The following is a 26829-nucleotide window of genomic DNA, read 5'->3' as shown; positions in this document are numbered from 1 at the left end:
CACTCAAGGACATTCACAGAGTTGTCCCGTAGCCACTCCTTTGTTATCTTGGCTGTGTTCTTAGGGTAGTTATTCTGTTGGAAGATGAACCTTCGCCCCAGTCTGAGGTCCAGAGCGCTCTGGAGCAGGTTTTCATTAAGGATGTCAATGAACATTGCTGCATTCATCTTTCCCTCGATCCTGACTAGTCTCCCAGTTCCTGCCGCTGAAAAACATCCCCACAGCATGATGCTGCCACCACCATGCTTAACTGTAGGGATGGTATTGGCCAGGTGATGAGCGGTGCCTGGTTTCCTCCAGACATGATGCATGCCATTCAGGCCAAAGTATTCAATCTTTGTTTCTCATGGTCTGAGAGTCCTTCAGGTGCCTTTTGGCAAACTCCAGGCGGGCAGTCATGTGCCTTTTACTGAGGAGTGGCTTCCGTCTGGCCACTATACCATACAGGTCTGATTGGTGGAGTGCTGCAGTGATGGTTGTTCTTCTGGAAGGTTCTCCTCTCTCCACAGTGAAACGCTGGAGGACTGTCAGAGTGACCATCGGGTTCTTGGTCACCTCCCTGGCTAAGGCCCTTCTCCCCCGATCGCTCTAGGAAGAGTCCTGGTGGTTCCAAACTTCTTCCATTTATGGATGATGGAGGCCACTGTGCTCATTGGGACCTTCAATGCTGCAGAAATGTTTCTGTACCCTTTCCCAGATCTGTGCCTCGATACAATCCTGTCTCGGAGGTCTACAGACAATTCCTTGGACTTCATGTCTTGGTTTGTGCTCTGACATGCACTATTAACTGTGGGACCTTGAGAAACATCTCAAGGATGATCAGTGGAAACAGGATGCACCTGAGCTCAATTTTGAGTGTCATGGCAAAGGCTGTGAATACGTATGTACATGTGATTTGTTTCGTTTTTTTATTTTTTAATAAATTTGCAAAGATTTCAAACAAACTACTTTCACGTTGTCATTATGGGGTATTGTTTGTAGAAGTGCAGTGTAGCTGTCTAAATGTGACATTGTCTGATTTACATCTGTGCTCCTGGGGAAATTAACATTACAGAAAAATACTTGCTTACATATTCACATGCTGCATGAAGAAATGGATTGGATTCTTTCAGCTCGTTGCGAAAACATATTTTTTATTGGTGCATTTCTACTTGTGCTGACTGACAGGTTGACAAAGAGTGCGTGCCAGGCATATGATGTCATTGCCATGGTATCCAGATACATTTCAGCAGATTTGCAGAAAGACTAGAATGAAAGTATCATCAAATCAACTTGCAACTCTTCGAAATTGCTTCTCTTCTCTGCAAAGGATACCAAAGACAATAGCGAGAAGGAAAATGATCAGTGAGCCTACCAGCTGAAACCAGGACATAATTACAATGTTTAGAGAATTGTCCGGACACACCTCTTCAAAACGGGATGTCTGGACACCCTACTTAAACGCAACAAGAAAACAATCCCACAATGAGAAAACAATCCCTCATACAACATTTAATGCCATGACCTTATGAATTAAAGACTTCTTGCTCCGATTTAAGACCTTTTTAAGGCCTTATTTTGAGGAAGGGCGAATTAAGACCTTTTTAAAACCTTTTTAAGACCTGCGGAAACCCTGCACATTATAGTGACCATGAGGAGGTTGCCCCAAATGACTCTACCCTCCCAAGCAACTTGGCCAATTTGGTTGCTTAGGAGACCCGGCTGGAGTCACTCAGCACACACTGGATTTGAACAAGCGAACTCCGGTGGTGGTAGCCAGCATCTTTACCACTGAGCTACCCAGGCCCCACAGAGTATAATTTATTAATTTGCATATAGTATTATATATATATATATATATATATATATATATATATATATATATATATATATATATATATACACATACACACACTAACAGATTTAAGCCTGTCTTTGTTTTATCCTGTTTTCTATATACTGTATATTTAAGCATTTATTCAGCTCTAACTATTGCTTGAAGTAGTAGCTTGTCATTATTACACTCTCCTAACAGTTTCTCACCTTTGAGCTCAGTGGCTTCCTGAAGTTTCTTCCACTGAGAGCTGACCTCATCCATACGAGTGGAGACCTCACTGGAGGCATAGTGTTTTCTATCAATCAGCTCCTGACCTGACTTCTGCAGTGCATCAATGCGGCTCTGATTGGCAGAGAGCTCGGCCTCAAAGGCCTGATGCTTCTGCACCTTCCCCTGCAGGTTGGATGGGTCCTGAGGAAGATGCAACAATGAAGGGGAGTGGGTGAGGGCATGAGAGAGAAAGAAATATTGAATGGTTGACATAAAAATGTGCCCAACAGCTCTTATAAAATGATATTTCTAGAAGAACATACCTTGTAGGCCTCATCAGTGGCAGTCTTCATCTTCTCATTGATCCAGCTCTTGAGTTCGTCTGAGTCCCGGAAGAACTGCTGCAGATGGAATGAGTCCTCCAGGGCGGCACGGCGATTCTGAGCGCGCTCATGAAGAGCATTGCGTCTGCTCAGCAGCTGAGGTAGAAAGAAGGGGGTGTTAAAATCATCGAACTGCCAGTGATTCAGCACTTCTGTCAGCAATCACTGAGGGGAGGAAAGTGCTTGCTAGGTTGAAATGAAGGACGTTTAATGGGTAGAGGGTGCTAATCTCCACTTACTGCATCTCTGCGGGTGGCTACGTCCTCCTTGGCATAGTGGTTGTTCTGGATTAGTTTGGTGGCAAATTCATCCAATGCCTGTATATTTTAATGTAGAATAAAGAGGAAAAACTAAGTAAGATGGATTTAAAGGCCTTGTATTGTGTGCAAGATGTTGTGTGCTTTCTTACAGTGATCTTCTCTTCCTGGGCACTGAGAGATTTCTCAAAATCTTCATGTTTCTTCAGAAGGGCTTCAACACTGTCCAGAGAGTCTCCAAGATCCTCATTTAGCAGGAAAGCCTTGGGGGAAGACAGATTAAGAAATGTAAACCCATTTTCAATGTAAAACAAAACATCTTTGCCGTCAAATCAGTTGGATCACAAGATTGTTTCTTACCTCTTGCTTGCTCATCCAGTTGTCGACCTGCTCTGTGTCCCTGTAGAACAGCTGCAGGTCCATGCACTGTTCATACTGCTGCCTGCGCAACTCCCACAGCTCCAGCAATGACACCTTCTCCTCTGTCAGGATGCCCAGCTACACAAAAATACAAAATGGCTGACAGTCAATCTGAGGTCCAATTCATAATAACGTGAAACTTCCCAGAAACAGATCCAACATACCTTTTCCTTGACCTCCTCTGAAGCGTAGTGCCCAGTATTCAGCAGAGCGTGTCCAGCCTCATCAGTTGATTTAAAACTGTCTTCATGAGCATCAATCTCACCCTGTTGAAAAATTACAGACACATAAACTGTCAGACTTCAGAATACAATGGATCCCTGATAGATTAACATGAACAAAACGCAATACTAAATTAGCACTTTAACAGTTTAAGCAGGGTGTTTTCAAGTAAAGTCTTAATTGCAGAGATTTAAATTTAAATTGCTATATTGTAATAAAATGTTTAGAAGATTTCTAAAATACCTTGTGCTCTTGATGGCGGTCGAGCAGGGCCTCAGCTCCAGCCACATCATTGGCCAGCTCATCTGCATTGATTAGAGCCTTCATCTCGGTCACCCAGCTGGTTAGGTCACGGAAATCTGCAGTAAAGCGCTGCAGCCTAGAAACAAGATACAATCCACCATTTAGTCAATTAAAACTAAAATCTTTTTAGTGAAAAGAATTGAGTTCCTGGTTGAAAGCATATTCTAAGATCTTGGCTGAAATTATAAACAGTAGGTGTGTCTTAACTCACCTGTAGGAGTCATTGAGGTGAGCATGTCGCTCAGCCGCCAATGTGCGGATCTGATCCCAGTTGGTAATGAGTTCATCTCTTTTCAGGTGGATCTGAGAAGCATTTTGAGGATGTGTCTGCTGCAGACGGTCTGCCTCACCTCCAAGAGTGTTCACCTGAGGACAGGAGAAATGTCAAAACACACATTTATCACAGGTTGGCCCCCTAAAAATGTATTATTTGAAAGGATATTCATTGCTTAAGTGTTTGTGGATGAGGTAGGACTGACCTTGTCTTCCAAGGCCGCTAGGTCTCTCTCCAGACCCTCGTGTTTCCGGAGCAGGGCTTGAACACTGGCGAGGTCACGCCCAAAATCATCAGATGCCATCAGCTGCTCCTTCTCCTTAATCCAGCTGATCGTTTCATCCACATCCCTGTAGGCCGCCACAGAAAATGTTAGTAACCAAAGATATTTAGAAACTAGGGATGATGTTCTCTATACATTTCAATTGTATTAGTAAATGGCAAGGAAATATTCTTTCAGATACAGCTGAACACGCTTCCGGTCTTGCATAACTCACCGGTTGAATCGTTGCACCTCTGCAGCTCCGAACAGCTTGCCCTGCCTTTGCTGTGCCAATCCCTTCAGTCTCTGCCAGGCAGCGTTCACCTCCTCCTGCTTCTTCAGGATCAGATCAGCCTCTGGGTGGTTCTCCTGGGTCAGCTTAGCTGCTGCCTGGTTCACCTCGTTCACACGCTCCTCATGGGCAGCCAAGTCTGTCTGGAACTCTTCAAACTTTTTCTGCAGAACCTCTACATGCTCCAGGTCCAGCCCAAGTTCCTCTGAGGTGGCAATGGCTTCCTATAAGAATATGATATATCTCAGAATATGATGCATGATATTTAAGCAATATCACACGAGCAAGACTGCGATATGGCCCTACATCAGCACTAGCCGTAGGTAATCACAGCAGTGCTGATTTAGGGACATGTAGCACGATTGCGAGTTTGATACTGCTTATATACAACAGTTCAATGAACAAGTAAATAAATTTTTTTTTGGAAAAATTAAGTACAGTCATAAAAAACGCATTTGTGCATGGAACTACTGTCTTACACAATTGTGGCAGGGCGGAGGGCGGGGCCGGGACGTGATCCTACGCACCCGGTCCCGTATTAGGCTAATTATGCCTCCGCCCTGCGACAGCAATGGATCAGAGTGCTGATGGTGTCAGACTATCAGTGCTCATGGAACTCTCGTCTAATCAGATTCAAGGACCGGAACTAACTGTTGTATATAATATCAATCAAGCGTAATGTAATTGCACCAATCCATAATATTTCTGACCTTGTCACTGATCCAGTCCAGGGCATCTTCACACTCGCGCAGGTACTGCACCAGTTTCTGGGCCTGCAGGAGACGCACACCCTTCTCTTTCGTCTTCTGCAGCAACAGGTCCCACAAACGGTGAAGCTCCTCAAGACGGGTCTGATTTTAAGAAGGGAACAAAGACAGAAGGTCAGGATCAAATCAAACCTCTCTCTTCTCTCAAAGAGTCCAGGATTTTTTCTAGGACAGCTCAGATGAAATCTGCAGATTTCATCTGACTTCAAAGAAAGTCAGATGGGACTGCAGCAGAAGAGTAGATTAAAAAGAAACACTGCACACAGTTCTTTCAAGGTTCATGCACATCGTAATAATGAGAAGTATGACAAATTGACCAGAAAATATGTTTCACCACACTCAAGTACCTACTTGAATAAAAGATCCATAATTGACACTTTTTACTATTGGTCGCTGAGCTGTCCGGTAAGGCGTGAAAGACTGATCCATATAGGCAGACATTAAAACATTATAAATATGATATTAACTAAACTGTTGCATGTCAAACCTAACCCTGTAGGCAACATTTGAATATTCACTAGGGTGCATTATCACAGCATTTTTAAACTAGCATGTGGTTTTAAAAGAGTGTCTCTTACTCGGATAGTCTCAGATGCAAAGTGGCTCTCAGATATCATGAGGTTGCCGGTCTCATCCAGTTTGATGATGGCCCCAGCATTAGCCTGTACTTCTGCCTCAAAGGCTTGATGTTTCTGGAGCTTTCCCTGAGAGATGAAAGTGTGAGAAAGATAACGGTGAAGACAAGGTACATACTGTGCAAGTTGTAACGTTTTAGACAATTTATAATCTAAACTAACAAAAGTTTTAGATTTTGAAATAGGTCTTTTTAATGGTCGAAAACTAAAGGGAAGGGTGGCTGATATAATGCCAATACAATTAAATAGAAAATGTGCACTATCGATCAACAAGGCTATTTATAGATTTTGGAACTTACAATAGGAGGAATGCCCACTTCTGTTATTTGGCCAAAAAGGCAAAGTAATTGGCCAATGCTGATAATCACAAACTGGCCAAGTATCCGCCGTTTAACAGGCCTTGCAGAATTAAAAGTCCTTAACTACTTTCTTCAATGAATTATGCCACTTTATATAGCTAAATATTAAATCTATAGCATATCTATGTCCGTTCAAGTCTTTACACTTCACAACATAAATTTGTATTCTCTGGGTGCATCTAAATTTGCTCCATAGTTCAGTAGCCAGGGCACTTATCAGGGAGTCAGCCATTTTAAGGGCTGTCTCAATCGCAAAATCGTTCCAGTGCAATGAAACGTTCTCTCCTTAAAAAAATTCCACAATGCACCGTAAAAACCAGGAAGATCATTGCTCTCTATGTTCCATTACCGGAAACGTCGTCATGTCTTCTGATGTCTCTCAGTTAGTTAGATGATGAGTCCAAGATTTATTTTCTCTTTAAAAGAGATGTTGTTTGTTATGTGTTTCTTTCATAATTACCATGAAAGTGAAACAATCTTTTAAATGTTTGAGTTGTTAAAAAGAAGTTTGAAAATATAATCCTAAATTTTTGTATTTCTTAATAAAATAATTATAATATAATATAATAATACTGTACGTTTGAATATCTTCAACAAAAATGAATGATAGCGTCATTTATACAGCAATAGTGCTGATTAATAACAGCTGCGCTTCTATGCGCAAGCTCGTTAACGTGTTGCAGGTAATTAAGTCACAAGTGTTCTAATGTTCAGTGAATGAACCCCCATTTCCAGTGCCTGAATTTGTGTTCATGATATACTGATTCATGACATAGGGAGCTAGGGAGCTGATGAGACACAGGGAGAGTCTTTTTATGCATGTGTTCATTAGCTGAATTCAAGATATTATATTCTGCTGACTTTATAAAGTAAAGCTTCATTGCAGAGTGCATCTTAATGGTAGGAGTCCATTACAGAACAGAGGTTACAGCACTTTTTAACTACTTACCTACTTTTAACAAATTTATAACCCCCATCACATCTCCTACTTTAGACTGGCATGCTCTTTAATACCTGATTATAAGATATCAGAGCCACCCCCCCATTCCTGTTCAGCCCACAGCCTCCACCCCTTTTAGTCATGATGCAATAGTAGGAGCAGCAATAATGTTTCACATATAAAACGAATCTAGGTTTTATTGTCTGACCTGTAGGTTACTGGGGTCCTTGTAGTTCTCATCAGAGGCGATCTGTAACTTCTCTTGGATCCATTTCTCCAGCTCATCTGCATCTCGGCGAAAGAACTGAAAGCGGTAAGAGTCTTCAAGTTTCTGCCTTCGCACAGTAGACAACTCCTTAAAGCGCCGGTACCGGTCCAGGACCTGCTGTCGACGCTCCTGGATGTCGTCAGCTGACTCCAGAACTTTAGATCCACTGATGTCCATTTTCTAAAAAGAAGGAAAATATTTTTTTAAAAGGAATAACTCTATATCTTAAAGTCCTTCCATATGAATTAGGGCTTAGAAAGCAATTAAGGTGAAAACAATATGTATTTTTCTGCCTGAACAAAGAGGAAAAAGTACAGGTAGTGATCTCGGAAAAGAACAACAGTCATATGGGGCTTTTCCACTGCACGGTACAACTCGACTCTGCTTGTTTTTTGGGGGGTTTTCCACTGTGTATAGTACCTGGTACCCGATACTTTTTTTTTAGTACCACCTCGGTCGAGGTTCCAAACGAGCTGAGCCGATACTAAATGTGACGTCAAAACCCTGCAGATCACTGATTGGTCAGGGAGAATAGTCACTACCAGCGTCACTAGATTTCCAACACGCAAAATCAACCTGCTAGTTTTAAAGTTAGTAAAAGCGATAACAATATCATTTGTTCAAGCGAGTTTCGAATTGTGAAAAAAAGAAATGGCTGTGCGCAAAACCACGCCGTGGTCAATAAACAAGGTGCCCTCGTTAGCGATGAGCGATAAAGTCTCTCAAGAAGTGTCTCAGCTGTTGGCCACACGGCTACCACCAAACCTAACAACAGTGTATGGAACAGTTAAAAAAAAAACTTAAGTGACTACAGAACCATCAAGGAAATGTGGAAGTGGTTCGACCAAATGGACGCTGTCTAAACCGGCGAGCAATGGGAATTTACGACATGTAAGCGGAATGCAACTGAACACTGAAACAGATATTAAGCAAACCGTGAAGGGTGCATCTTCACATTTATATAGAATTCATATATATATATTGAACAATATATGTATGTGAAGATGCCCGTCATATGATCTTCTCATTTTGCTTATCATTTTCAGTGTTCAGCAGCTATACAGTGAGGAAAATAAGTATTTGAACACCCTGCTATTTTGCAAGTTCTCCCACTTGGAAATCATGGAGGGGTCTGAAATTGTCATCGTAGGTTCATGTCCACTGTGAGAGACATAATCTAAAAAAAAAAATCCAGAAATCACAATGTATGATTTTTTAACTATTTATTTGTATGATACAGCTGCAAATAAGTATTTGAACACCTGTCTATCAGCTAGAATTCTGACCCTCAAAGACCTGTTAGTCTGCCTTTAAAATGTCCACCTCCACTCCATTTATTATCCTAAATTAGATGCACCTGTTTGAGGTCGTTAGCTGCATAAAGACACCTGTCCACCCCATACAATCAGTAAGAATCCAACTACTAACATGGCCAAGACCAAAGAGCTGTCCAAAGACACTAGAGACAAAATTGTACACCTCCACAAGGCTGGAAAGGGCTACGGGAAATTGCCAAGCAGCTTGGTGAAAAAAGGTCCACTGTTGGAGCAATCATTAGAAAATGGAAGAAGCTAAACATGACTGTCAATCTCCCTCGGACTGGGGCCCCATGCAAGATCTCACCTCGTGGGGTCTCAATGATCCTAAGAAAGGTGAGAAATCAGCCCAGAACTACACGGGAGGAGCTGGTCAATGACCTGAAAAGAGCTGTGACCACCGCTTCCAAGGTTACTGTTGGTAATACACTAAGACGCCATGGTTTGAAATCATGCATGGCACGGAAGGTTCCTCTGCTTAAACCAGCACATGTCAAGGCCCGCCTTAAGTTTGCCAATGACCATTTGGATGATCCAGAGGAGTCATGGGAGAAAGTCATGTGGTCAGATGAGACCAAAATAGAACTTTTTGGTCATAATTCCACTAACCGTGTTTGGAGGAAGAAGAATGATGAGTACCATCCCAAGAACACCATCCCTACTGTGAAGCATGGGGGTGGTAGCATCATGCTTTAGGGGTGTTTTTCTGCACATGGGACAGGGCAACTGCACTGTATTAAGGAGAGGATGACCGGGGCCATGTATTGCGAGATTTTGGGGAACAACCTCCTTCCCTCAGTTAGAGCATTGAAGATGGGTCGAGGCTTGGTCTTCCAACATGACAATGACCAAGCACACAGCCAGGATAACCAAGGAGTGGCTCTGTAAGAAGCATATCAAGGTTCTGGCGTGGCCTAGCCAGTCTCCAGACCTAAACCCAATAGAGAATCTTTGGAGGGAGCTCAAACTCCGTGTTTCTCAGTGACAGCCCAGAAACCTGACTGATCTAGAGAAGATCTGTGTGGAGGAGTGGGCCAAAATCCCTCCTGCAGTGTGTGCAAACCTGGTGAAAAACTACAGGAAACGCTTTGACCTCTGTAATTGCAAACAAAGGCTACTGTACCAAATATTAACATTGATTTTCTCAGGTGTTCAGATACTTATTTGCAGCTGTATCATACAAATAAATAGTTAAAAAATCATACATTGTGATTTCTGGATTTTTTTTTTTTTTAGATTATGTCTCTCACAGTGGACATGCACCTACGATGACAATTTCAGACCCCTTCATGATTTCTAAGTGGGAGAACTTGCAAAATAGCAGGGTGTTCAAATACTTATTTTCCTCACTGTATATATATATACATACATACATATACATACATACACACACACAAACATACAGTATCTCACAAAAGTGAGTACACTCCTCACATTTTTTGTAAATATTTGATTATATCTTTTCATGTGACAACACTGAAGAAATGACACTTTGCTGCAATGTGAGTGTACAGCTTGATTAACAGTGTAAATTTGCTGTCCCCTCAAAATAACTCAACACACAGCCATTAATGTCTAAACCACTGGCAACAAAAGTGAGTACACCCCTATGTGAAAATGTCCAAATTGGGCCCAAAGTATCAATATTTTGTGCAGCCACCATTATTTTCCAGCACTGCTTTAACCCTCTTGAGCATGGAGTTCACCAGAGCTTCACAGGTTGCCACTGGAGTTCTCTTCCACTCCTCCATGACAACATCACAGAGCTGGTGGATGTTAGAGACCTTGTGCTCCTCCACCTTCCGTTTGAGGATGCCCCACAGATGCTCAATAGGGTTTAGGTCTGGAGACATGCTAGGCCAGTCCATCACCTTCACCCTCAGCTTCTTTAGCAAGGCAGTGGTTGTCTTGGAGGTGTGTTTGGGGTCGTTTTCATGCTGGAATACTGCCCTGCAGCCCAGTCTCTGAAGGGAGGGGATCATGCTCTGCTTCAGTATGTCACAGTACATGTTGGCATTCATGGTTCCCTCAATGAACTGTAGCTCCCCAGTGCCGGCAGCACTCATGCAGCCCCAGACCATGACACTCCCACCACCATGCTTGACTGTAGGCAAGACACACTTGTCTTTGTACTCCTCACCTGGCTGCCGCCACACACGCTTGACACCATCTGAACCAAATAAGTTTATCTTGGTCTCATCAGACCACAGGAAATGGTTCCAGTAATCCATGTCCTTAGTCTGCTTGTCTTCAGCATCATCTTCCTTCTGGGACGACAGCAAATGCAGACCAATTTGATGCAGTGTGCGGCGTATGGTCTGAGCACTGACAGGCTGACCCCCCACCCCTTCAACCTCTGTAGCAATGCTGGCAGCACTCATATGTCTATTTCCCAAAGACAACCTCTGGATATGAAACCGAGCATGTGCACTCAACTTCTTTGGTTGACCATGGCGAGGCCTGTTCTGAGTGGAACCTGTCCTGTTAAACCGCTGTATGGTCTTGGCCACCATGCTGCAGCTCAGTGTCAGGGTCTTGGCAATCTCCTTATAGCCTAGGCCATCTTTAAGTAGAGCAACAATTCTTTTTTTCAGATCCTCAGAGTTCTTTGCCATGAGGTGCCATTTTGAACTTCCAGTGAGGGAGTGCGAGAGTGATGACACCAAATTGAACACACCTGAGACCTTGTAACACTAACAAGTCACATGACACAGGGGAGGGAAAATGGCTAATTTGACCAAATTTAGACATTTTCACTTAGGGGTGTACTCACTTTTGTTGCCAGCGGTTTAGACATGAATGGCTGTGTGTTGAGTTAGTTTGAGGGGACAGCAAATTTACACTGTTAATCAAGCTGTACACTCACTACTTTACATTGTAACAAAGTGTCATTTCTTCAGTGTTGTCCCATGAAAAGATATACATTTACATTTGGCAGACACTTTTATACAAAGCGACTTACAGAGGCTTTATTACAGGGACAATCCCCTGTAACCCCTGCCCTTGAGCAGTGCCTTGCTCAAGGGAACAATGGTGGTGGCTGTGGGGATCAAACCAGCGACCTTCTGATTACCAGATTACCAGTTATGCGCTTTAGACCACTACACCACCACCACTCCATTGTAATTTAATATAATCAAATATTACAAAAATGTGAGGGGTGTACTCACTTTTGTGAGATACTGCATATATACACTCACCTAAAGGATTAATAGGAACACCTGTTCAATTTCTCATTAATGCAATTATCTAATCAACCAATCACATGGCAGTTGCTTCAATGCATTTAGGGGTGTGGTCCTGGTCAAGACAATCTCCTGAACTCCAAACTGAATGTCAGAATGGGAAAGAAAGGTGATTTAAGCAATTTTGAGCGTGGCATGGTTGTTGGTGCCAGACGGGCCGGTCTGAGTATTTCACAATCTGCTCACTTACTGGGATTTTCACACACAACCATTTCTAGGGTTTACAAAGAATGGTGTGAAAAGGAAAAACATCCAGTATGCGGCAGTCCTGTGGGCTGAAAATGCCTTGTTGATGCTAGAGGTCAGAGGAGAATGGGCCGACTGATTCAAGCTGATAGAAGAGCAACTTTGCCTGAAATAACCACTTGTTACAACCGGGTATGCAGCAAAGCATTTGTGAAGCCACAACACGCACAACCTTGAGGCGGATGGGCTACAACAGCAGAAGACCCCACCGGGTACCACTCATCTCCACTACAAATAGGAAAAAGAGGCTACAATTTGCAAGAGCTCACCAAAATTGGACAGTTGAAGACTGGAAAAATGTTGCCTGGTCTGATGAGTCTCGATTTCTGTTGAGACATTCAGATGGTAGAGTCAGAATTTGGCGTAAACAGAATGAGAACATGGATCCATCATGCCTTGTTACCACTGTGCAGGCTGGTGGTGGTGGTGTAATGGTGTAGGGGATGTTTTCTTGGCATACTTTAGGCCCCTTAGTGCCAATTGGGCATCGTTTAAATGCCACGGCCTACCTGAGCATTGTTTCTGACCATGTCCATCCCTTTATGGCCACCATGTACCCATCCTCTGATGGCTACTTCCAGCAGGATAATGCACCATGTCACAAAGCTCGAATCATTTCAAATTTGTTTCTTGAACATGACAATGAGTTCACTGTACTAAAATGGCCCCCACAGTCACCAGATCTCAACCCAATAGAGCATCTTTGGGATGTGGTGGAACGGGAGCTTCGTGCCCTGGATGTGCATCCCACAAATCTCCATCAACTGCAAGATGCTATCCTATCAATATGGGCCAACATTTCTAAAGAATGCTTTCAGCACCTTGTTGAATCAATGCCACGTAGAATTAAGGCAGTTCTGAAGGCGAAAGGGGGTCAAACACAGTATTAGTATGGTGTTCCTAATAATCCTTTAGGTGAGTGTATATATAAATAACGTCACACAATATAGCATGCAAGTTAGTACATTTTATTTTCATATTTAGTTTTTGATCATTTTATTCACATTTCAGCTTGTGTATTTCACATGCTATCAATTTATATGATGTCATGAAATTGCATTTTTTATAATGATAGAAGCTTTTGTCACTGTTTGAAATTTCACACATTTTACAAAATATTCAGAAGGTTGGAACCTAATAATGAAAATAGAATTACACGTAAAACAATTATTTAATAATGATACTATTCAAATATATACAATTTGTGTGCTACTGTATCAAAACTACTATGCAAAAAAATAAAATTACCAAAACTTTGCCTAGATGTGGCACAAGCCTATTTGTTAAATTATTTAATATTTACAGTTTTCTGAAGTTAAAAATACTTAATAATGTATGATTGTGCCTTTGAATATTTATATATTTACAGTTTAAGACAGAAGTTTACATACATCATAGTCAAATACATTTAAACTCAGTTTTTCACAATTCCTGAGATTATCAGTTAGCCAAAAATTCCCTGTCTGTAGGTCAGTTAGGATCACTACTTGATTTTAAGAATGTGAAATGTCAGAATAATAGTAGAGAGAATTATTTATTTCAGCTTTTATTTCTTTCATCATATTCCCAGTGGGTCAGAAATTTACATTTACATTTATGCATTTGGCAGATGCTTTTATCCAAAGCGACTTACAGTGCACTTATTACAGGGACAATCCCCCCAGAGAAACCTGGAGTTAAGTGCCTTGCTCAAGGACACAATGGTGGTGGCTGTGGGGATCGAAACATCAACCATCGGCTTACATCGGTTCAGTGCTTTAGCCCACTATGCCACCACCACTCAATTTACATACATTTTGTTAGTATTTGGTATCATTCATATTTAATTTGTTTAACTTGGGTCAAAGTTATTGGGAAGCCTTCCACAAGCTTCTCACACTAAGTTGCTGGAATTTTGGCCCATTCCCCAGACAGAACTGCTGTAACGGAGTACAGTTTGTAGGTCTACTTGCTCGCACATGTCTTTTCAGTTCTGCCCACAAATTTGTTATTGGATTGTGGTCAAGGCTTTGTGATGGTAAGCCTCACCCTTTTTCCTCCAAACATAATGATGGCCAAAACTGTTAAATTGTTTTTCTTCTGTAGACTAGAGGAAAGATCTTTGTCCTGCAAACAGTAGTCTGGCTTTTTTTAGCCTTTCAGGTTACGTCGATATAGTACTCGTTTTACTGTGGATATAGATACTTGTATACCTGTTCCAGCATCTTCATACGGTCCTTTGCTGTTGTTTTGGGATTGATTTACACTTTTCGCACCACACTACGTTTATCTCTATGAGACAAAATGCATCCCCTTCTTGAGCGGCAGGATGCCTGCGTGGTCCTATGGTGTTTATACTTGAGTTTATAAAGATGAACGTGGTATCTTGGGCATTTGGGAATTGCTCCCAAGGATGAATCAGACTTGTAGAGGTCCAAAATTTCTTTCCCGAGGTCTTGACTAATTTATTTTAATTTACCCATGACGTCAAGCAAAGAGGCATTGAGTTTGAAGGTAGGCCTTAAAATACATCAACAGGTATACCTCCAATTCAGTTCACCTCCTATCAGAAGCTAACTGGCTAATTGTCTAAAAGCTTGACATAATTTTCTGGAATTTTCCAAGCTTTTTAAAGGCACAGGTAACTTAATGCATGTAAACTTCTGACCCACTGGAATTGTGATATTGTCAATTAAAAGTGAAACAATCTGTCTGTAAACAATTACTCATGTCATGCACAAAGTAGATTTGTCCTAAACAACTTGCCAAAACTATAGTTTGCTAATATTAAATCTGTGGAGTGGTTAAAAAAATTAGTTTTAATCACTAAGTGTATGTAAACTTCTGACTTCAACTGTAAACTTTTATTCCATTAACTACATTACTACATTTTGTAACATGTTTGTTTATATGCACTTGTACAATTTACATTGAGTTTACATTTATATGTATAACAAGAACTAAATTGGTACTGTCTCATTAAGAGAACAACAGCTCCGCAAGCATTTACGATTGAATGAGCGCAGCACACATTAATAAGAGAGAAGATGCACAGTGTTTTTTCCCCTCATCCATGCAATGCACGAATAATTAGAATTAATATTTATTTTTATTCATTTGATCAACAACAGTGTGTGGATCTCGTCTTTGGACACACAATAAACAGAAAAAGGCAAAAGGAAACTTTTACTTGCATAATGTGTATGACTTGCTTGTACAAATAAGTTTTGTACAAGTTCTCATATTCAAACACGCTCGAGTTTTGCAACACTTTTACATTCTAACAGACAACCAACAGGTGCATTATTGATCTGTTGACATGCTGTAAAATGGAGAATGTTATGAAAATAGTCAGAGAAAAAGTTTAATCAAAGTCAGAGTTGACGTCTTTAAATTCGATGTCAACATTAAAGCCATTTAAGGGTGCAATTAAAGAGATAGTGAGAGCGCAATCCACAACATCTCCGGGACTCGCTGCAGCCAAATAAGGAATTTTACGGATTAAAAGATGAGGCTGAATCCAGCATCTTAATGGTCAGCTTCATATTCTGTAAAAGGATTGTGGTGCTCAAGTTCTTCTTCGCCACTACACAACTAAATGTTTTGCTAATAAAATCTGAATATTTACTAGCCAGTAGCTAATAGCCAGTAGCTAATAACAGACATATTTTAGTCAAATAGCGTGAAATTTAGTCACAAATGGGAGTGGTGTACTTGCAATGTGGAGGGCTGTTACTGACTCAATGCATTAAAAATAAAGATAACACCACTATGTCTAAATAGATTTGACACAACCACTCAATCATGTACCTAAAACCAGGCAGACATTGTATTAGTTAAAAGACACAACTCCAACAGCTGAGTACAAGAGAGGGCCAGGCGGAAATTCTTCATGCATCCAAGCATACAAGCACAAAGAGAGTGCTGCCATCAGCCCTCTGTTGTCTCTGAACACAACCCCCACCAACAAGGCAAAATCCACCCCAATTTGACTGCATCTATCCCATGCTTTTAGTAGGAAGGGGGCAGTGTGATTACAGCTGCATATGAGGGAATAGGGGTGACGTAAAGGTAGTATCCAATATAACTGACCCCAAGGGCAGGGAAAGAAGGGTCACACCCTGGTTAGAGTAAATGTCACCAACCCTCCTCCAGTGCCAGACTGACTGGATTCCTGAGAATGCAAGGTAACATGTCAGGGTATTTCAGAAGAATCTGAGAAAAGGATAATAAATGCTTCTGTGGACTGAAGCAATGCCAGCAGAAATAAGCACATCATCTTCGCAGAGAAACCATGATAAATGCAGCTGGACATGTCTGGCACTTGCAAATCAAAATTATGTTCATAGTTGTGATTAAATGCCAACTAGGGACATAGAGCATGGATTCATTTCACACACAGGTGTGAACATTTCGACCTATTCCATATTGATGTGTGAACTGCTAAACTTCTTGAGCAGAAATGAGCCCTCTCCATTTCAGAGAATGATAAGGCACTATCTTTGCCTATCTCGTCCTGTCAGAAAACTGTCATTTCTAAACTTATTTGGATTTATTCGACAATAGCACTGTGTGATCAGCTGACCGTCACATGAAATTTCACAATTCTGCTTATGAGAAAATTTCATTACAAGATAACTTGAGGGGCATATGCTACATTTGGGGATGCAATCCCATTATAGGACACAAGGAGTCAGGGTTCCGGCTAAACAAAAATCAGTGACCACAGGGGAAATATCAGCCTTTTTAACAATGAGAAGAGTGGCCAGTCTATGGACTCAGCCATAGATTCAATACAGTCTTTTGTTATGCTAGCCAGAACTGCCATCGTTCCACTAACCCCATACATAGACAGAAAATAAAGTAAAGATTGGGAGGGGGGAGGGAGGGGCAAACGACAGAGAGAGAGTAGAGGGCAATCATTAAACTATGAAAGAAAGAAATAGAAATGGTTTGTAAAGGCTTACAAAAAATTCTGAGAATAAAGCACCAAACAACAGGAGACGAGTACAGTCAACCACTGCTATTTGCAAAACTTAAAAACAAAAGGAAGGTGGAAATATAAAGCATTATCGGAAAAGAGAGAGCGCTAGTTGAGCATCAACACATGAGAATGTGATTGGCTAATGTCGAGTCCTGGACTTTAATGCATTAGAGAAGGGGTTTTCAACCTGTACAGATCCCGGTAACACACCCCAACATCAGCCACATAAACAAAATAAGCTAGACTTTTCAGTAATGGGGTTTGGAAATGAGAACCAGAAACGGTTCCATTTAAAAAAACAATACCGGAACCGCATGATTTACATGACTTTCAGTTCTGTTAACACATTCTTCTTGTTATGTTTTTGGTGATTCACATTCTTCATGCATAACGTGCTAGAGCATTAACGCCATGAATGCAAAAGGTAAACAGGCTGCTAAGGGCAGAAAATCCAATATTAATAGCATTTTCATTTCCAAATATTTCTTCCTCAAAAGTACTAAAGGAATCATTATGGATCTGTTAAGGAATTGTAATCGTTAAAAGGAACCTGAACTAGAATTTCTTACGATTCCCATCCCTACTCAGTATAAAGCCTTATTAATAAAACTGTATGACTTTTATATTTTCTCTACAGGCCCCTGGTTGAATACCCTGGCACTATAGCAACATCTTAATATACTTCACAATCTTTTTAGTCAGATTTAAAAATAATAACATAACTAAAAAAAAAACTAGAAAACAGATTAAACATATCCAGATGTGAAATATGATGAACGACTGATGATCTAATGCACAGATATGTACTGTTTTTGTCCAGATCAGCTGAATGGATGCTGCAACAACCCCAACCCGCAGCCTCTCCCAAACGACCCAGACTTAATGTCCAGTCAAATCACCCAGGAGGATTAGACCCAGCTCAGCCTGGATTCAGTGTATTTAGTGTGATATCTGTCAGTAAATTCCACAGCACTGTACCAATAGAATCCTTAACTGTACTGCTACAGACCACACCCCAGTCAGTGCAAAATGTCAGTATGACGTGCTTTCAAATCCACAAATATGTCTTTAATAACCAACCACATGTACTAATTTCCTTGGCCGTAGCACTGCTTTCATAATACTTAAGCATAAAGAGAACCGCAAAGTTAAATGATCAGAAATTGCAATAAAAACTCACCAAAATACAAAGCTGTATGTTCACGAGAGCCTCACTGCAGTCCAGCTGTAGCTACTGATAGCACCTCTAAACGCCACTGCGTACACACGATAACACTGTACTACTCAGACTTGCAGTCCCGATCTTTTATCTTTCTTACTTGCTTGCTTCTGTACCCGAATTAGCAATACAGCAGTCCACAGGCATTCTGGAATGTTCCCTTCTCTCTCTCCCACACATGCACGTTTTTCCCACTCACTCATTCATTGAGTGGAGCGCTTCAGTAACTGCCTCTCACATTCCGACCACATGATGACACAGTCAAAGTCCAACCTCTAGGCTTCCTACAATATAATGGCCACTTATAATTCATGAAGGATCCAACCGTTTCAAGAACTTCATGACATAACATGGGTGTTTTGGTAATGCACATGAGGTTTGTGTAGCCTAATTAAAAACATTTTGTAAAACCACCAACATAAACTTACAATGGTTATTTGGACCCAAACATTTTTATTCAGTTTTCATTTAGTTACCCACATGTTGTGGAACACAAAAGCAGCGTTAGTCTCAGTCACTATTTATTTTCATTGCATCTTTTTTGCATACAAGGAAAGTGAATGATGACTGACAGTGTTGATTTGCCGAACATCTCACTTTGTGATTCACTGAACAATTTATTAGGTTTTGGAACAAAATGAAGGTGAAAAAATTATGACAGAACTGTAATTTTGGGGTAACCCATCCCTTTAAAAATGTAGCAGTCACTTAGCCAGACTTAAAATAAAGAGTTAGGAACAGTCAACAGAATCAAGATAACAATCACAATACATAAATTAACATAATTGTAGTTCATCTGCTTACAGCCTACTAGAACATATTGACTATTTATGGATATTCCCACTCTAATAGTGACAAGGTTCCAATTCCCACACTGTTCTGATAATGAGGTTGTCTTCACATGCCTTCAATCGGACAATTGACCAAATCATAAACAAATTGAAAAACACTTAAGGGAGTACAGGGATCATAAGAAGGACATAAGCAAAAGTGACAGTGGACAGAGCAACGATGTTTTGGACTCGGACACCGACCAGCCTGCTAACTAACCAGCAGCGCATTGGATTCAGCCAGTAACGCTCGTGATAAAGTGAATCGCCGGTGTCCTCTGCAGCTGATCTCAGTTAGTTGTTATATTTGCAAACTTTGTTATCTTTTCTTACACTGTTGTCATCTTATTTTATGCATTGTTCGTAAGGGGATTTTTGACCAGCTATTCACAAATATCGCGGCTATCTGTTAAGTAAAACGGTGGGATTCTCAATCAATACTATATGTTATGGCAAAAATCCAAATACAACCACCTGCTACACCAATGTTAATGATTCCACTGTAACAGTTTACAGAACTTAGCATGTTAATCCATAGTTCATACAATATAATTTAATTACATTACCTGTCGTCTTTAGTGTAGATGTTGTCTCTGACAATCTTGTTGAGCAATGTAATAATGATACATTGCATTAATCTATATGTATATATATGCCCCCAAAAACAAGAGTGAAAGCTGTATACAAACACACTGTGATGCGGCAAGTTTGTTTGTGTTTGAGGTAGTCCATGAAACTACCACATAAACAATAACCTCTCAGGTCAGTGGAAAAGCATGGCCGGTTTACGATAGGCTCCAGATTGCCCCAGCCGTGAACCAGCGGCGCACAGGCTTGGCATGAGAACCATTGCAATTACGGTGGAAAAAGGCTATGTGGGGGCCAGTTCCCCTCTGGCATAAATATAATATATATTACAATATTAGTTATTTGTGCTCAGTTCAAGTCATGGTTTAAAATTAGTAAACGAAGTAAGTGTTAAGGGTCAGTGTTTAAACAAAGATTTTGTATGAACTGAAAGATTAATAGCTAAAGTCTTTGAAGTCCATCCTGGATTCAAAGACATTAGACTTTATACATAAGAAATGTGATCCATATCACATTTATATAATTTCAGATATTATTACTCATAAAAACAAGTGGTGAAAGTTGGATTTGTATACAATGTGCTCCGGTGTTCCGAGATTTAAGGCACATATGCACATACTGGTCTGATAAGTTCAGAGTTCCTCATATCCTTCCCCCATAAATGCAGATCCTTGTACTTAGGTTGGCATGACTCCAACAGGAACTGAATACAAATGGAGTAAAATTCGATTGTAAGAATTGTAATATACCTTGGCTTTGCTTTAGAAGCACAGATGCCATGATATCTTCTCTAATCCAACACCTTGATGACCCAACTACCTCCCTCCCCCCAACACAATATAGTGCTGCTCAAAGCAGGCAAATGCACAAAGGAAAATATATTTGCAATATTTAAGTAGTGTTTTAAATAGTTGAGTAGTAGGTGCAGAATTAGTACTCGATCACCCCTGCACATCCCTATTACAAATGGATAAATAACTTTTTTTTTTAAACTATGCAGAGATAGAATAAGACACCCATTTCCTTTAGCATGTTATCAATACTGCATACATTTTTATTACATGGATCTCATCATCCAAACATCCAGCTAGAGTAGAGCACTTATCATTAAAGGCACTCCCACTGACCAACTGGGAATACTGAGAACTGAGTAAGGTCAATGTTGAAAGCCTGAAAGTTTCCATGGAAACACATCTGTATCTGAGGGCTCTGACAACAGAATGGGAGGATGCAGGCCTAGGAATTTAGAGGAAACAGGTGGGATGTCTCCAATGATTTGGGTTGGCTAAGATTAACTGTACGGGTGTTGGAAAAGAATATGATTTTTACATGGAGATACTTTGGAGAGTCTTTGTGTGATCCAGGGTGTATTCGGTTTACTCATTGCAAATGGCTACTAGCCTTAAAGCAAAGTACAGGTACAGAGCCAATAAAATGCAGTGGTTTTAACCAACTAAGCTGGGATACAGCACCCCTGGAGCAGATAGGGTCAAGGCCAAAAAAAGGCATTGCTCAAGGGCTCAACAGTGGTATCTTGGCGGTGCCAGAGCCTTAACCGCTGAGCCACCACTTGCCCAATTAAGAGTTGAAAGCCAAATGAACTCTTTCAGGATGATCATACAGTATACTGAAATTGAGCCCATCCTTACCATTCAATATTTATGATCATACTATGCAGCAGAAAAAAAAAGGTAAATTGCAACTGTATGCACAGAAAGGACTGACTTCAAATTCAAGAATCAAGTCAATACAGCTGCCAGGGATCTAAATTTCACACAAAGGTGGACTTAATGTGACTTAATCCTTTGCACCATGTCACACGCCACTACTATCATGCAGAAAACTCCCACACAAACCATGCATTAAACACACAAAAGCTTCAAATAAACCACACTTTTGGTTTCCATGCATTAAATATTATACATCTCGACCAGAGACCTCACAAATGTATAAATTATTTTTCCAATTAACAAGTAATACAAAATAAAGCACCCTTTGCATCTCCCCCACAGCTAATTGTGAGATCCTGTCACTTACATTCAGCCCAGGTGACGTTGTTTCTTATAAAATAATAGGTGTAAAAAAAAAAATAGCATCTAGCAGCATTTTTTTATCACTGCAATGCAGACTAATGTGTCAACGCTGCAGTGATGGGGCCTGTGTGGGGAGACAGCCAAGACTGAGCCCAACCCATGCGTCTCTCTTTTTGAGAGAATACAGAGAAAAACACTTCACTCATAGAGTTCCTTCCTTCCTTCCCACATTTGACAATGAAATACTTCTCATTCCTTTGTAGCTATTGCACAGCAAATCAGGGTCAAAACACACTGACACACACAATCAATGTTACACACTTTACCTTCAGTTTGGGTTTAAGAAACTTGGACATGGTAACAGGTGTCTCAGGTGTGGCTATAAGGCGTAATGTGAAACAATGTTATTGATAAAGACATTGGGGTTTTCAAAAAAATAATTTGTTAAAAACAATTGGGTCACACAAAACCATACAATAAAATCAAGGCCTAAGTAAATTCACTGATTAAGTGTGCTACGGTACTGCATGCAGGATTATTCAGCTCTGGCAAGGTAATAAAACAGCACAAACCACCAGAAAGAGAAGAACATCTGATGAACATCAGAGAAACAGTGTACACATGAATAAAAAATAAGGGTATCCCTCTGCAAAAAGCACACCACTTTAGGTTTGTATTACACGTGGATGCAACATGAAACCAGAAAACACAATGGCACAACACATAACCATTGGCCTGTTTTCTATGTACAACCTTAAAGGGCTAGTTCACTTAAAAAAATAAAAATACAAATTCTCAGCAATTAAGAATTTTATAAGCCCATTTCAGCTCTGTTTGTCCATACAATGCAAGTAAACAGGTGCAATCAGGCTGTTTGACTGTCCAAAAGTCATATTTAGACAGCATACAAGTAATCCACACAACTCTATAAAAGAGTTCATAAAAAAAAATTATAATTAAAAGTTCTTAACTTTAAATTATTGCTTCCGTCCAGCACTGGATAGTTGTTTTAAATGACCAAACTCTTGCATGACGCTCATCCCTCTGTTGTATACAAAACGCGCACTTCCAACTTCTTCGCTTATGTCACACGGCGGTAACATGATGCGTCAACTGATGCGTCAATTTTCTTTAATTAATAATGTTTTAATTATCGATTTATTTTTTACACAAACGTATCAATTTGGTTCAGAAGACATTAACTGATCGACTGTAGTCATGTGGATGAATTTTATGCTGCCTAAATATACCTTTTGGATGGTCAAACAGCCAGCAGCATGCTTGCACCTGTTTACTTGTATTGTATGGACAAACAGAGCTGAAACGGGCTTATAAAATTTTTATTTCAGTTCGGCTGAAGAAGGAAAGTCATACACATCTGAGATGGCAGATTGTTTTTTAATGGATACGACGTTGATCCGAGTCCCGAGCTCCGACTTCAGAGACAAATAGAACGCAGCATAAATAGGACAGAAATAAATGAATTTATGTTAAGCCCTTAATATATTTGACTTTAGTTCCACAGTAATAATTTAGTACTATGCAATCAATATTAATCTGGTTTCCAAAAAATAAGTAGTTTTTGCACACTTTGTACAAAATTATTTAGTAAAATATATGAAGGTAAATAAGATTTTTATTAAGCTTCCAAATATGATTGTTAAATATAAGTATAACTGTGCAAATCAATGAAAATGATTACATTTTACTCTCCCTTGTGTTCATTTTGTGAAAAACTGTGGGAAACATGCCTTATAAATAATTTTTATTTAATGCCTTGGAAATATTCGTTCTACATGGCTATAATGGCTGTTTAGATGAAATGATGGTTCCTCGGATTTAAAAAACAAAACACTTATGCTACTTCAGAGCAAAAACATCATTATCAAGATATATATCTTTCCATTAGGGCTGCTCGATTATGATTAAAAAACAAAATCACGATTATTTTGGTCAATATTGAGATCACGATTATTTAACATGATTACTCATTGACTTTGGAAGCATCATGCATTTATTGAACTTTTAAAAAACTTGTCTTTTTAACCATGAATTTCCTTGAACTATTACTAGAATGCTAGCAAATTATAAAATTATGCAATCTGCATTATTTTCAACAGCAGAACAGGAATATGAACTTTCTAATAAGTGACATAGGCCTAGGCAATCACAAATATAGTCGGTCATTTTTGCGTTATTGGCATTTTACTAAGTCTGCTTGTCCGGTCAGGCAAGTTAAATTCTCTTTCACTTGTCCCTTAAAAATCCACGTGTCCCAGACAAGCATTAATGATTAAATATTGTATTCAACATTCTTCGATAACAATCTGCAGTATAGCTCCTAAAGTAAATGTACATTGTTTTAAAGGAGTTTTAGATATTACTTTGGAAAACAAGACAAAAAACCTGCATCAATAGTATTTTTTTTCCAGTAATGGGCTAAGACTACAATCTCTCACCTTCAATCAATCTTTAACTCTCTCTTCTTAATAGAGCTGCGTATTGCCGATTTTCTTCATGATAAGATACACAAAGTGACACATATATAATGATTCACTACGTTATAATCTAGTTGCAGCAATTGTGCGCGGGTGACGAGTGTCCCCGCGCCAGAGTGTGCATAAGCCAGGAGAACATTCAATCTCTTACCCGGTCACTTCACGCAACAAATAGACGCACGCAGTGCTGACAGCACAGAGAAATGACAGTTCTGAGTTTATTGTCATAACCCACTTCCTTATTATTTGAACTTTAATAAGGATGCTTTAAAGATATTATGCTGGGGTGTTTCATTGCAAAACGGAATGCGGCACAATAATCGTTTTATCTTGATTATCCTGTTTTTATAATCGTTGGAAGCCAAATCGTAACTGAAAATAAAATTTGATTAATTGCCCAGCCCTAATTTCCATGCTAAAAAAAAGAAATAATCAAATTAATTAATAGCTACTTGCTTGTCCTACGCTGCAATGCAGACTTCACCAGATGCTTTTTAATTTGCAATGTAATATGATGCATAGATATTAAAATAATCTTGAATAAAATGTGACTACCTCAGATATCCTTGTTATCACCCTGAAGGGTTGTCTCTGGTTACAAAGTGGATATCACAGCTGTTGTTGTTTGCGTCGACACGAAGATGCGCAATTGAACAACAGCACAGATGGATGCAAAAATGCATTTGTGTGAATGGCCCCTTAGAGTGGCACCTTTATTTCTTGCACAAACACACGTTTTTGTCCATAATGGAATATTAGAAGAAAGTCAATGTAAAAATGGTTTGGTTCAACATTTTTAAACAAGATGATCTATAGTTTTGCCTCCAGCGTCACACAAAGTATGGGACCCAGTGTAGGGTTGCACCAGCTATGCGTAAGGTCTCACTTAATTTACATTTACATTTATGCATTTGGCAGACGCTTTTATCCAAAGCGACTTACAGTGCAATTATTACAGGGACAATCCCCCTGGAGCAACCTGGAGTTAAGTGCCTTGCTCAAGGACACAATGGTGGTGGCTGTGGGGCTCAAACCAGCGTCCTACTGATTACCAGATTACCAGTTATGTGCTTAGACCACTACAACACCACCACTCAAGTTGAGATGTAAAGTTCACACTAAGGGCTTAGTAATTACTAGTTAGTTTGTCAAGACAGTGCTTAATTTGGTTGCTCCACCCATTCTTAAGGCAAGACTTAACTAGTACGTCATAAGCGTTTACCTGTATTTATCCATTAAACAGCCTTCAAATTTGTACACAGAAGTGTTAAAAAGCGGTGAATTTCAGTTTATCTTGCTACGGTTGATGTTCAAACCTTTTTTGCTCACATAACTGTCAGCTGTAATAAATTATATGACACATAAGGGACAATAAATACTAATACAACAGGCTGGAAAAATAGACATTATTAATTTTAATACCTTATATATTTCATATATGTTGAAACTCGACACCATACACAGGAAAGTGCACTGTTAGATCGGTTTCATGCTTATTTTTACATAATGTGTTCTCTCGTAAATGTTAATAAGTGTAAATGCCAACATCATCATATATGTCGAAAGGATGGAAGCCTGTCATGCAAAACTTAAGCTGATTGATATCATTAAGAGAGTCTGCTTTTTTATTCCATCCGTTACTCCTGGTCAGAGGCTTCTGTAAATATTTTGTTTATACGTAGGGTTACATCCTACCTAAGTTTAATGGTGCAACGCTAAAAAATTAGAAGTGCGTAAATTGTAACTTAGTGCCCATTTACGCCACAACTAGGCTAAGTTGTAATGTACGTATACTTGGTGCAACCATCCCCTGATCTTTAGACACTTGGGAGGGTTCAACTAAAATAGCCACAGTGTGCACAGCTGCATGGCAAATGCCCCATGTTCCAGAGAGCCACTCTCCTGAGTATCAATGTTATAAGAAAGGAGACAACACCCTTAAATAGATTTTCTACAATTTCAGCATGCATGTCGTCAGCCTCTGAGGAAACAGTACAAGCAGAACAATGAACATTGATGTATTTGTTTCCGTAACACACTAGACACAGAGTCTATGTCATTAAACCAGAGACCGACAAACAGCGCTAAATTCCAGACACCGAGATGACAGAAAGAGCAAGGTTATTTCATAATACATAATTGCACTGAGGCGCCAAGTCTGCAAATAGGCCTGAAATTTTATTAGCAAGTGTGTTGATTTAGGGCATCTAAAACCCTGATGGAAAAAGGTGTATTATAATAGATGAGGGGTCCAGTGTGACTACTGTGGAGATTACATGCATTGCATGATAATATCTGAACACAAAAACAGCCATCTTTTAGACTTTTGGGGCTTTTTGGATATACTCAGCAGGGCTGTTGGCATGTCAGTAGTTGGCATGCATGGTTATGTCAGCACTTTACTATTATAAAAGAGTACATGGGTTCAAAAGGCAACTAAAGAAATTGCTGTGCATTTTCAAAAGTTTAAATGTTGATCTTTT

At 40.0% G+C, this 26829-nt stretch overlaps 1 protein-coding gene across 6 annotated transcripts in view; it reads right to left on the bottom strand.

Annotated features, from left to right (window-relative positions):
* LOC127624744 (spectrin alpha chain, non-erythrocytic 1-like) overlaps window positions 1-26829 on the bottom strand; it is a 50100-nt gene that overhangs the window by 22066 nt on the left and 1205 nt on the right. For 4 of the 6 annotated variants that reach the window (XM_052099600.1, XM_052099603.1, XM_052099605.1 and 1 more), the window contains exons 2-15: window positions 22175-22227; window positions 7349-7588; window positions 5785-5910; window positions 5150-5290; window positions 4383-4663; window positions 4091-4235; window positions 3823-3977; window positions 3552-3687; window positions 3251-3352; window positions 3027-3164; window positions 2819-2929; window positions 2649-2726; window positions 2350-2505; window positions 2023-2227 (exon numbers count right to left, since the gene is read on the bottom strand). In XM_052099600.1, coding sequence (XP_051955560.1) covers window positions 2023-2227; window positions 2350-2505; window positions 2649-2726; window positions 2819-2929; window positions 3027-3164; window positions 3251-3352; window positions 3552-3687; window positions 3823-3977; window positions 4091-4235; window positions 4383-4663; window positions 5150-5290; window positions 5785-5910; window positions 7349-7588; window positions 22175-22204 — 2044 coding nt within the window. In that variant the 5' untranslated portion in view covers window positions 22205-22227. Of the gene's footprint in view, window positions 1-2022; window positions 2228-2349; window positions 2506-2648; window positions 2727-2818; window positions 2930-3026; window positions 3165-3250; window positions 3353-3551; window positions 3688-3822; window positions 3978-4090; window positions 4236-4382; window positions 4664-5149; window positions 5291-5784; window positions 5911-7348; window positions 7589-18358; window positions 18524-22174; window positions 22228-26829 lie in introns of those variants that run through there. The other 2 variants (XM_052099602.1, XM_052099601.1) reach the window with 2 other exon arrangements.

This window comes from Xyrauchen texanus, chromosome 31 (assembly GCF_025860055.1).
Source record: "Xyrauchen texanus isolate HMW12.3.18 chromosome 31, RBS_HiC_50CHRs, whole genome shotgun sequence".
Lineage (NCBI taxonomy): Eukaryota > Metazoa > Chordata > Actinopteri > Cypriniformes > Catostomidae > Xyrauchen > Xyrauchen texanus.
Note: the sequence above shows the minus strand (reverse complement) of the source record. Positions and strands in the feature narration are given on the sequence as shown.